The following is a 13,166-nucleotide window of genomic DNA, read 5'->3' as shown; positions in this document are numbered from 1 at the left end:
GTTGAGCAAATTGGCTGCAGAGGCCAGCTGGTTTTTATCTGTGTACAGTCTGCTGATGCACTCACGGTACCCCATTTACTAGAAGTTGCTCTGAACTTGCACCGCGGCACACTGAAACAGGACCCAGCTGGAAATGTGGTTTTCTGGAGGAGGGGCGTAGGTAGTGATGGTGGTGGGGGACAAAGAGACGGGTGACTGACACATAGACGTGGAGGCTCTGAAACCCAGGAAGACATTAAGTTACTGCATTTGAATTTCTCCGAACCGCACGTAATTGGATGCAGAGCTTGAATGACATCAGAGTGTTGACTCCCACTAATAGGCTCAGTGAAAGATCCCAAGCGCCGTTCAAAACAAAACAGGCTATCAGAGATCATGCATGGAGCTTTACAGGGAATATTTTTCATATATATATATATATATAGATATATATAATTATATATAATTATATATATATATATATATATATATATATATATATATAATTATATATATCATATGTTTTTAGTGCTTTTCTTATATTAAAGTCTATATTATGTGCTTTTGGAATTTTTATCTTCAGCGTTTATTTCAATGTGTCATCATGTCAGGCATCTGTTGGCAAGTCAGTATGCACAGTAAGGGGCTAGAATATGTGCTGCTGATCTGATTAAACATCTGATTGTATAACTGTGTGAATAAGAGACAAGCTGAAATGATTTATGGGTAAAAAAAACATAACAGATAGCAGACTGCCAACTGTGCACAACAGCACAGCTCAGATCTGGGACACATGTTTGGCTTTTCTTGCTGAATTCTGCAGCTTTGATTTTGGCAAGTAATCTGACGCGGTAATGCTTTGAATTAAGTTTTATTCTGTGAGTGCCGTCAAAAATTTACATTTTACAAGATGTGCTAAACAGAAACAGGGTTGTGCTTACAAGACTGAACAGGGGATCAAAGTGTTACAGTCCAGCAGCAACTTTCTTTCCTTCCCATTATAAAAGGGGGGATTTTATTACATTTTTTTTTAAGGGTTTACCTAGTTAGAAACCAAAAGAATTGTTTTTGAGGAGCAACAGGTAAAACATTTTGTTTGAAAAAATGTGTAGTTTGGGAAATAAATTCAGAAAAGTAATATCTATTGATAAGGTGATAATCCAAATACAGTATTTATTATTTCCATAATTGAATAAAAAAACTCTTTGTCAGAGGAAAATTAGGTCCTCCAAATATAAAAAAGAAAAACAGGATGAAATTGTTGTTCCTTAGGGGTCGGTTTGTTTTTTAGTTTATTCAGCAATGAAAATGAAGAGAGTTTGTTGTTGTCCAGCCCGGCCTGTCTTGTAATAAGACCTCGTACCTCAAGAGGCGATAGAGCAACATGGTGGCATCCAGTCTTTGAGGGCAGACAGGACGTGAACATGAGAAGATGAAGAAGTCACCTTGCTCCTGGTTTGTTAAATCTGTACAAAAATATCAAAATGCTCATTTTAAGAAAAAGTAACATGCTAGTCTTGATGCTGATTGTATCGAGGTCAATGGGAAATGCATGGAGAAGCACCAACATATCTACTCTGTATGACTTCTGATGAAGAAATGCCCTAGAAAATGAACAATCACACTTCAGAGAGTAGGTTAAAGACCGATTTTCTTCCCAAAATGATTGACAGGGCCAATAATATGGTGATCAAACGGGGCAGATCCGACTCATTTCCACTGATGAGACTGCAGTCACACTACAAAAAGGAGTCTTTCCTATTCCTAATACAAATTAGAGGCACGAACGCATTGGTAAAAAAAAATCAGTCATCAAACTGGAGGCATTTCTTCATCAGATGTCATATATATGTTGGGTTTGAATGTTTTTCTCCATACCTCTCCCATTGACTTCAGTACAGCTGGCACCACAGTCTGCCCCCAAAGCAAGATCTGGTGACGTAATAACCCTTCCTTTTTTTATGTTCCTTGGTTCTAGCCCCATACTTTTTCTCCATATCTCCCAAAAACTATTCCTTTAAAAAGTTGTCATTTGTTTGACTTGGCGCCCTGTTAATCACGCTGAAACTATGAAAACATTCAGCTGACTGAACCACTTAAAGATTCTTTGAACCATAAATGCCGTCGCTTCGAAGGAGATGTGAGGAGGGGGCGATCATACAGCTGAGGTCAACAATTTCTTGAGTGGTACGCTCTTGAAGAATAAACACTTTAAGGAGAAAAATAAAGGGGAAGCCAAACTTAATTTTAAATCACTTCCAGTCACGCTAACACTGCACTCTGGTTGAGTGAGCTGGTACTCTGCCCATTTCGCCCGAGTCTTCCTCTTTGTAAAACACCTTCCGACTAGAAACACAAGGCAGTTTCTAAGAAAGAAAGAACGTAGAGGTCAAACCTAGATAACAAATAGGAAGGCTAAAAAGAAGGGGGAACTGAAATGAAAAGAAGAAGGAAAAAGAAAACATCTCACGCCCAAGCCTGTCTCGTGCCCTTCTCCTCAGTCTCACCGTATCAGCATTTTGGCTGCAAGTTTTCATGTGTGTGTGTGTGTGTGTGTGTGTGTGTTTTGTTTTTTTTTCTTTTTACAAATTATTCCTCAATGCAGAAAGGGGCCAAAACTGGGAGATCTGGCATTCATTTACATTCTTACTGGTTTGTGCTTCTCCTGCTCTGCTTTTTTTCAGAGAACAGAGAGCAAGATGGAATTTCAAGGGGCCAAAAAGAAACAGAGCGGGAATCGTTCAAGCAACAAAATCCTTGAGTGAGCGTCCCACAGGGATCCGTGTGGCTGCCGTGCGGTTGTAATGTCTTTGTCCGCCCATCTCCTCTGATTACCATCATGTCTCTCGAGAGGTCCATGAGGGCACGATTCTTGTGTTCGTGTGTTCTGTCGGCGAGCGTGTTTGTGAACGTCCAGGAGATAATACCACTGCAATTATAATGCGGGGAGAAAAGTGTCATATCTTAACTTTTAGCTGTTCACTGGAAAGAAAACTGATGAGAGAGCATCAAGAAAGAAGTGGAACAGTAAAGGCACAGACCGTGAAACAAAAACAATGAGCTGAAAGACACTAAAACGCTCCATAGTGCCTTAGGGAAGCTAGAGACAGAGAGACATTATTTGTTCTTCATGTAAAAAAAAAAAAAAAAAAAAAACTGCTCCTGATCTGGGTGGTGACTTGCATGGCAGCCGCTGCCATCAGTGTATGAATGTATGTTTGAATTATTGTAAGTAACTTTGGACAAAAGCATCTGCTAAATACCCTAAATGTAAGTGTAAATGTAATTGTGAATGTAAATGTAAATGTGAATGTAATGACCATACCCATATTTTCTGGGTTTCAGAACATCTCAGAGGCAATGGGAAAACCTAACCAAGTCACCAAAACTTAAATTTATGTTTATTTAACATTGTATCCATTAATTTTAATTACTTCTTACACTGTTTGCTTTTTCACTGATGCTTGGGATTGATAAGCATTTATCTTGATGAAAATTTGTCCTAAGGCGGAGCAGTGACAGTTATCATTGTTTTTTTGATGTGGAGAGAGAGGTGTGTATACACACATGTGAAAGTGTGAGCGTGTGCAACGTCTCTAACTGACAAATGCCCTCTGGGACCCGAAGCCTCTATTGGCTTTGTGCACAGTTCTGGCATAGCGGGAATGAACACATCATCCTGAGGGTTGAGTGAGAGACGCTTACATCTCTGTGGAGCCGAGAGCGGTGTCAGTATCACACTCTAAACCAAGAAAGCTCTCAAATCTGGATCTCATTAGGCCTGAAGTCTGCCAGTGCTGGAGTGAACACATCCAGACTGCAGCCACGCTCACCCAACAAAGCTTCAGCACGGAGACGCGGCCGAGCCAAGAGACACAGACCGGATCACCAACAGAGTGCTTAGTGACCTGAACCACCTCTACAGTAGAGGGTGGAAACTGCAGACTGCTCAAAACAGATGTAAATACAGAACAAGCACGGACGCACTTGCATAAATGAATGAGCTCACACACGCACAGATCATCAGCTCTTCTTTGTCCGAGGTGTTATCTGCTGTTATCACTGTAACTGGAGCAATAGGGGGTCATTTCCTGCGAGAAAGGAGCTTGCATGTGATGACTCGTTGCCCCTCTCGCCGCAGCTCCCAGCAACCGCTCAACTGCGCACAGAAGAAGACCTCATCACGTGTACCTCTTTCCCACAATACCCCTCTCTGTCCCTCTGAACTAATTTCTCAACTCATCCCTCCTTGTCGAAGCCACCGTGACCTGCGAGTACTTCAAAAGAACATAGATCCTCATAAATCGCCCTTGAGTGGCCCCTAGACCGCCGCAAGTCGGCTGGAAAATCCAAACAAACAGTGCGCTGATGAGTGGGTAGGACTGTCTGAGGTCATGCGATGCAGCCCTCTGAGCCCATCGAGTGATCGGATGCTGGAAAGTAAACATCTCGCTCCAGTGAGGATATATGGAAATGTGGAGACGGGAGGATGAAGTCAAAGAGGAGAGGGGCAATATGCTGCTCCTGCAACAGAAAATGCAAGCAGTGTGGAATGTTTTCTTATCATCACAGAGCTGGTCTGGCGAGTCTGATTTGGGGGGGACTTATCAGTGGATTAGGCCCGAGGACTGAGTGGTGATAGATTGCAGGAGGGGCTGCGGGGTGCGATAGCCGTGGAAAGACCTCAGTCTGAAGTGTTTTGGTGATGAGGAAGAGGACTTGAGAGTACTTGGCTGGCGAAGACCCATTTAGATTGTGTTTTAGAGCCCAAAATGCCACGCTCATATCGTTGCCTCTTAGGTAATCAAAACCTCAACCCTTGTGAATGTCTGACAGGCAAAAGCTGAAGCTGTGAAATAATGTCTGGAATACTTTAATGGTTTATTGCTGAGGGAGGAAGTGCGATCAGGTTCATGCACAGGCCAAAATTCACCTTTAAAAAAAGAGAAAAATTGATGCCAGGAGGGTTATGTTTCCAGCTCTCAAACGTTAGGTGGTCCTGATTTTCAGACTTCTGACAACAACGTCTCTCCACACAGGCTGAGAAATATGTCAAGGCCGTAAAAATATTAACACCACAGCCAGCTTAGGGGAGCCATCATAACATCGCTTCCCGAGTAGAATCAAATCAGCAGGGCAGCTTTGGGTGAACCACAAAAACAAACCCCTCATGCACCACATACAGGTCGCAAAACTGGTCCATCAAGGTCAACATTACCTCCACGCCCAGGAGGAGCTGGCTCAGCTTAAAGGCGGTCAGCATCACAGCATAGCCAAAAGCATGTGTTAGGAATACCAGAGAGGGAAATCCATGTGGAGTGTGTTTCCGTCGTGCATGGAGAAAAGCCAAGATGGAAATTGGCGTAAGGAATGGATGCAATCAGGAAAAGTGTGAGAGACAGGATACCAGACACGGGCAGGACAGAGTAGGTCACAACTGCTCAAGAAGTAGAGATGAAAGAGGACAGCGCTTCCTTCCTGTGCAGAGTTGAGCGAGTCCTGTCCGTCTGTTAGACCACTCATGCTCAGATTCAGACCTCTGTTTCTGTCTGAGGCTTTGATGTGAGGCTTCTGCATTCACCCCCGCAGGATATTACTCTTTAGTGAGCTCCCCTCCCGCACACAGCGGTGCAGACAGCAGGGAGTGTGGGTAGAAACATGACATCTACACACACACACACACACACACACACACACACACACACACACACGCACACACCCCCCCCACCCCCCCCCCCACACACACACACACACACACACACACACACACACACACACACACACACACACCATTCAAAATGATGATAGACTCAAGTGAATCAGTGGAGAACGTTGACCCAACTTCAGGTCCTTTGCAACTTCACCAGCAGACTCACATGGATACAGTGTTTAAGTGTTGTTACTTAAAAGGAGAGTACAAATGAATATGGGGGGGGAAAAGTAGTATAAAGTCTCCAGAGGAAGCTGCAGTAATCTGATAAATTGCCTCCAGTGATGAAGTTGCATGATGGGTAATGTAGGCACCAGCAAGAAGAAATGTGATATCTCTGGTTCAGCATCAATTTTGATTCAGTTTGATCATTTGTCAAATTTGGTCATGAGTCCAACAGTGTTATAGCAGCACAATGCTACACCAGTGGACTGCATAGCCTGTTACCTACATCACCCACAATGCAATTTAGAGTGACATTACTGCAGCTTCCTCTGGAGCTACTTTTTTCACATATTCTGTCATACTCCCAGAGACCTGTAAACGCACTTAAATGTGTAAACTTGGCGGAAATACCCTTTAAGTAAAAGTGTCACCAAAATATACGTAAAGAATGAAAAGTACAAATAGGCATTGTGCAGTAAAATGGTCCCTCTCAGCGTTTGCTATTATATACTGATGAGTTTGGATATATGTTACAGGTGTACAGGGTATATAGGGTATGTGTATGTTGCATTTTACTGCTGGAGATGTTTCAAACTAAGCTAATTTTAACATCTTTTTATTCTACAGCAATGCATTGTGCTCAGTGAGATTGCCATATGTTTGTTGCATCACGGCCCTGTTTGAAGTCTCAGGTTTTCCTGAGATTTCCTGAGGTGTAGTGAAGTAGCACAATGAAGCTTCGCACAATGAAAATCATCATGTAAAGCACAAGTACCTTCAGTGTGTGGTTAATGACATTCTATACCTGCTTGCTTGCATGCACATACATGCAAATAATGTAGGCCCTACTATACACACTGATGTTTGTGCAGGGGCAATAATTACTGGATACAATACACAGCAGCCTTTAAGCTTCCAGGTGACGCAAACAGGACACAGTTAGCGTTTGTGATGGGAAAAGTTCATGTTTTTTTTTCAGTTAACAATTGGACTAATCTCATTTTAGTAAAGAGCCCAGATCACGGTTTCAGTGTGTTGGCTGAGGGTGTTGGGACCGTTTGATCCGTTGATTCACTGATGTGTGTCAGTATGCCAGCAGTCGCACTATCAGGAGCCTGAAAAGCAGGCACTTGACCCCGTCAGACAAGAATGCAAAATACTGATGTAGGCAATGTGAGACAGAGAGAGCAGAACATAGAGGAGGTGTGATGGCAGTGAAAGAAAGAAACACGCTTGTATATTTTCCACAGTCGGATGCAGACATACACAAAGGAGCCAGAGGGCTATTCAGCTAAAGCAGATAATCCTACAACAAACAGGTTTAGCTGAAGGCAGCCGCTGTTAGAGCAACCAAACACTGTAGTGTAACGTGTCCGAGGAGCATCCGGATAGAGGAGCAGGATTTCCAACTGTCAAGCGCTTTGGCTGAGAAAGATCATTGTTTGAATAAACTATTTACCTGAGTAATGGAGGTATTGTATAAATGCAAAGTTCAGACGACAATGTGTTCCTGTTTCTGTATGTGCAACACGAAAAGTCAGGACAACGTGTGCATCATACCAATAAAAGTTTTATTTGAGGCTGATACACAACAGTCCCTCTCACCTCTCCCTTGCTTGTTCCGTCCTGATCAGCTTCCTGCAGGCGCTGCAGGGGGAGGCTCCGCAGGTGAGCCGCTTAAGCTTGTCAAAGCATGCTGCACTCAAACTGACAGGCTGGGAATTGGGATGCCGTCATTACAACATAAAGCATGTGAATGACTACACCTGCTTTGTTGCATAATTAGGGCTTGTAGAATACATAATCATTGGCATAAAGAAGAAGTTAATTCGAAGGAACTTGAGAAACACAAAACCTCCAAGAGTCTCCACGGCAGTTGACTCAGGGAGTTTGGGGGAAGTTTTACTGAGCCGTGTCCTGTCAGAACTGGTTCTTCCACTCACCTTCTGTTTCTTTCACTGGAAACAAATGTTTATTTTTCGGAGAACCTGAACATTCATGTCACTTCCTCCTAATATTTTATATCTTTTATATACTGTTCTCAGCACACTCTCTGGTGATGACAACTTTTTTTGCAGTCTTGCAACTTATTAAAAGCATGATGTGTGATATGATCTCACTTCTTTGCAGAACGCAGAAAATAAATGTGTGTATGACACATGCCAAAATAAAAAAAAAAGGCCCAAATAATCAAGAATGTGTGGAAAACACAAAGTTCACAGAATTTCCCCTATCTCAACACTCAAAATTAAGCAGTTTTATAAGGAGGTCTGGAGAATTTCTGTCCCTCTTTATCTTCTTGCTGTTGTTGATTGCAGTTTCTGTGGCTGCCCTGACCTATAGTATGATGGTGTTAAAGTTTTCTGACTGTCTTTATGTTATTACTGTGGACAGAAGAGAAGAGTCAATATTACACTATCGGGATGATCCAGTTTTGATTACCTGGACCTTATCTGTACCAGAGTGCTGACTGATGACATAAAGTGAGCTTTAAAATGTAGAGAAACACCATTAACCGTGACGGGGCATCAATGAGATCATAATGTCATCATTTCTCCAGCTTCTCCTGATCTGTCATTCATCAAGAAGAGATTTTAAAAAAATCTTTTTGTAATCAGAAGAATGCACACAAATGTCTGTGTTAATATATAGGAGAGGAAGAGAGTGGGAGAGAGAGAGAGGGAGAGAGAGAGAGAGAGAGAGAGAGAGAGAGAGAGAATGAGGGGGAGAATGAGGGGGAGAGAGAGAGTGAAGGAGAGAGAGAGAGAGAGAGAGTGAGGGGGAGAGAGTTTGGGTCCACCCCCGTTTGGTGCATGCTTCAACTCTTCGTTCACTCCCTCTGCTCTGTCAGTCGGACAGTGACTCACTGGGTGCTCTTACTTGGATTCTCCTCACTGAGAAGCAGATGAAGTGCAGGATAAGGGCAGCGCTGCGACAATTTCAAGGTAATTTTGCTGTGATTGCAATATGTGTTAGATGTTGTTCTTGGCATTAACATTAATTTCATATGGTTGTGTCATGGTCATACAGAGCTGGATGTGAAGAGAATGCATTATTCTATAGCTGAGAAAAGAAGGGCTGCTGAGATGTATAAGCTAAACTTTATGGGAGATTGTAATATAAGCAATATATAGTGTAAAAGTCACAAAACAACTTTTAAATTATATATTTATTTGTTTTAAATGCAAGTCAGTGAGTATTTAAAAGAATAAGTGGAGCACAAATGCAGCTGTATGTGATTTCAACATATGTATTCCCATATCATGTTTAATTCATTCATTCATGATCACCACTCATTTTCTATCCGTGGCATAGATTCAACCCGTACTCTTAACAGCTGCTTTGTGCCAAAATGGACAAATTAAATCCATGTCCCAAATTCTCAGCAACAGATTGAATGAGTTATAGTTTCCAGACCATTTGTTAAATGTTAACACATGACTCAAGAAGCAAGAGAAACATACCATCACGCGACAGAGACTCAAAGGAATGCGACCCTAATCACCCCTGATTGTTCTCAACATTAAAGACTGTAAACCCAAATAATTCCACCATGACCCTCAACTTTCTTCTGTTTACAGTTTGCAAGGGCCATAAACTTTTGGACGTGCCGGTTAAGTGTATTTGCATGTGTGGGGCTCTTTAGAAACACCTCATCTGTGCTGTGAAAAGCAGCTGCATGTGTGCCAAATTAAGTGCACGCGTTGTGATGGTTCTTGTCTATCAACCTCACAATGAATGACACACTCTGAGAAAGACTAAATGTTTGTTTGACATTAAAATGATCCATCTGTCCTTTCAGTCAGTAGTATCACATACTGCTTTACTCACACAGTCTAATTGCGGTTATGACTAGTTTCACATCCCCACAACTCATATGCAGGTGTCAGAGGAAAAAGTTTGCATTCAGCTCATATACCGACAGTGTCTCTATATGTCAGGGAAAGAGGCAGATGTTTACAGCTTTAGGATTCTTATAACCAGCCCACGCTTTGCTTCTCGGCTGAATTGTGTTTCAGATTTGACTCATCAGGTTTCATGCAGCTAAATGCCTTAAATGTCAGTGCAACAGAACCTGGTCCTAAACTCTTTCAAAATACATGCAAGTTTCACTGGTTTCACTACTTCGGCATCCTCTCTTTCCATCATTTTCATGCTTTTCCCCTTCTCTCTCTGCAGTTTCTGGACCTTCTTACCAGGACAAACAGAGCTCAAGAGCACCGTCTTCTGGCTGAAAAGAAAACATCTAGGGATTCTGGTGGATTACATCGTATCAACTTCTGTAATCCCCCCCGCCATTCATTGCAGGAGCTCAGACATTTCTTTGTGTGTCTTTTTTCTGTACTTGGACACATTCTTCACACCTCCCACTGCCAAAAGCATGTCAACAAATATGACTTTATAGCCACTGACTGCAGGCGGAAAATAAGAAAAGCAACATTAAGCATGGAGGCTTCAAGTTCTGCTCACGCAGGGACTCCCCACTTCACACTCCCCCTCTCCCCTACTCCCTCCTCTTATGGCTGCTTGCAGTTCTTCAGGGAATACCAGGACAATTCTGTTATTAGGGAGCATTACAACTACACGGGCAAGCTGCAGAAGGACCGCTACCGTGAAGGGCTCAAACCTGAGGGCATTGCGTTCCTGGTGGTGTGCCTCCTCATCGTCCTGGAGAATGCTGTGGTTCTCATCGCCATTTGGAGGAACAAGAAGTTCCACCTGCCCATGTATTACCTGCTGGGAAACCTGACTCTGTCTGATCTGCTGGCTGGGATTACATACATGGCAAACATCATCATGTCTGGACCTTATACCCTGAAACTGACGCCGCTGCTGTGGTTCCTCAGGGAGGGAGGGGTCTTCATCACTCTGGCGGCCTCCATAATCAGTCTGCTGGCCATTGCAATTGAACGACATGTAACTATGGTGACGATGAGGCCATATCATGGGGCAAAGCGGGGACGGATGTTGGCACTGATTGGTGCAAGTTGGGCCCTGGCAGGGTTTTTGGGGGTCCTCCCAATTTTGGGATGGAACTGTATGCACAGACTGGACCAGTGCTCCACGGTGCTCCCGCTTTACGCCAAGAGCTACATCCTCTTCTGCGTATCTGTGTTCAGCGCGGTGCTCCTGGCCATTGTGGTGCTTTACGCCAGAGTTTTCCGCATCGTCCGCACCAACACGCAGAGGCAGCGGCTGGGCCTGTCCGGCAGCATGAGGAAGGGCTTAGCAAGGAAGTCGCAGAAGTACATTGCCCTCCTCAAGACAGTCACCATCGTGCTGGGCGTCTTCATAGCCTGTTGGCTGCCCCTCTTCCTCCTCCTCCTCCTAGATTTTTTCTGCCCCACCCACAGCTGTCACCTTCTCTACAAGGCCGATTACTTCCTGGGAGTAGCCATGGTCAACTCGCTCCTCAACCCCATCATCTACACTCTGACCAGTAAGGACATGAGAAGAGCAATCCTGAGGCTGCTCTGTCGGCCATGTCTGATGACCAGAGACGGCCAGGTGAAGAAGATCGGGATGCCGTTCCTTGAGTGCAGCTTCAGTAAAACTGAGGTGGCAACCCAGAAGTTGGAGGGGGGGCAGGAGACGACCATTTCGTCTGGAAACAATGTCACCACACCATCTCCTATCAAGGCCCTTTACCCCAAACTCTTCAAGTCATGAGGACTAATACTGACTGATCGAGTCCATGAGTGTGTAAATGGGTTTCCCACTGAACAGAAGACATGTAGCACATCGTAACACACGTGGTGCAGTTATAGCAACATGATCACATGAATGGACTTCATACAGATGCCACTCAAACGTGAACAAACATGAGTACATGGTAGTGATGAGTCTCCTCAATATATTTGCACTGAAATATCACAATGAATGAGTAGAGCAGCCTTGGATTCAATGTTCCTGTGTTTCTGTAGTTTGAAGCCTGGAAGAAGACTTCAGTGAACCCTAAGACTCTTGTGACTGAAGAAATTTAACATTCTCCCCCAGACTTGCTGGGTTGAACAGTGAACGATTGTGGTTTACCCTTCTATGCAGTCTGTTTTTGAAGGGCCTTAATCAAAGCATCAACGCTTCTATGCCAGCTGTGCATCTGCAGACCCAGATTTCGCTGGTTCGAAAGCCCCGTGGTGTGCCAGATTTGTTCGGATAAGAGTGTGTTGGGTGCCCACGTATCTAATGAGAGCTAACAGTGAGACAGAAAGGGGTAGCGCTCACCTCAGTGAAGAATGCTGTGGTTTAACTGTGGGAGGGAGATGCGACATTAAAACCCCCTCAGTGTTTTGTAATGACAGATGGTGAACCCATTTGATGCAGAGTGGAAAGTTGTTGGCGTGATGTCTGATTGTTTCTAATGTCAGGAAAACTGAAAAACAAAAACAACAAAACATCATCAGGGTATGTGAGCATGACATGCTGATAGTTTAACCTTGAAGCCAAAGCATTTGCATCTAAGTAAAAGCTCAATAAATTATTGCTTCAAGGATTTATGTTTCAACTTGCAAATAAAAGCTGTAAATATGATTATTCATCATCCAGCTGCATCGGGACTTTTAAGGACAGGAACGTGCCTGCACTTGTAAGCTAAATCATGTTGAATCAATGCAATTATCCCTTCACAATCCATCATGTCAGCAGAATATTTCGGGTACTGAATTTGTTTTCTTATTATGAAATGAGTTTGACGGCAGTGTTTTTATACAGATATTTTTAAATGCAGGACCTGAATTGTTGAATGAGACAGTGTGCTTTTTTTGTACTATAATTCATGTAGTGAACTTTTTTGTATTTCTGAATACTTTTCATATCATCTGTATTATAAATTATATCTATTTTGTAACGAGACAAGGCGTGCAAACTTTACCTTTCTTTTCATAAAAGAAATAAAATGTTCTCCTTAAAGATGCTAAAGAGTTTGTGGTTTATTTTCACTGTGTGCGCGCCGACCATAAGTCATATACACTAAGCGTGTCCGTGTATATTTGTAGAAGTGGAGGAACAGTTCTTGAAGAAGCACCACAGGAAGTGAGCCCCCTTGTTCCACATCTGGTAATGACATTGGCCTAGATGCAGCCTTCCTCTACAGCTCTGCATGTCTGAGGAGGGCTCCAGCACCACACAATGCACCTTTTATTTGAACGCTCAGCTCTCAATTTTTCTTTTTCCTTTTTCTGTCAACCTGTGGGTAGGATCACCTCATTGTGACCTGCTGTCCAGGCTCGTCATGCCTGAGAGAGAAAAATGAAATGCAGCTGGCTTTAATTTTATTACCTTGAAGGCCAACATCTTGTTAATTCAGCTGAAG

The 13,166-nt window shown here is 43.2% G+C and overlaps 1 protein-coding gene across 1 annotated transcript; it reads left to right on the top strand.

The window, feature by feature from the left end:
- The first annotated feature begins 8,691 nt into the window (after positions 1-8,691).
- On the top strand, positions 8,692-12,762 carry s1pr5b (sphingosine-1-phosphate receptor 5b). The gene is made up of 2 exons (XM_037113713.1): positions 8,692-8,799; positions 10,034-12,762. The coding sequence occupies exon 2, from the start codon at positions 10,301-10,303 to the stop codon at positions 11,522-11,524; it is 1,224 nt and encodes a 407-aa protein (XP_036969608.1). The 5' UTR covers positions 8,692-8,799; positions 10,034-10,300; the 3' UTR covers positions 11,525-12,762.
- The last annotated feature ends 404 nt before the right edge of the window (positions 12,763-13,166 follow it).

The sequence above is a fragment of the Acanthopagrus latus genome, chromosome 1 (genome assembly GCF_904848185.1).
Source record: "Acanthopagrus latus isolate v.2019 chromosome 1, fAcaLat1.1, whole genome shotgun sequence".
NCBI classification, from domain to species: Eukaryota; Metazoa; Chordata; class Actinopteri; order Spariformes; family Sparidae; genus Acanthopagrus; species Acanthopagrus latus.
Note: the sequence above shows the minus strand (reverse complement) of the source record. Positions and strands in the feature narration are given on the sequence as shown.

Coding starts and splice junctions, on each gene's coding strand:
- s1pr5b (XM_037113713.1), top strand. CDS start 10,301: ATGGAGGCTTCAAGTTCTGCTCACGCAGGGACTCCCCACTTCACACTC.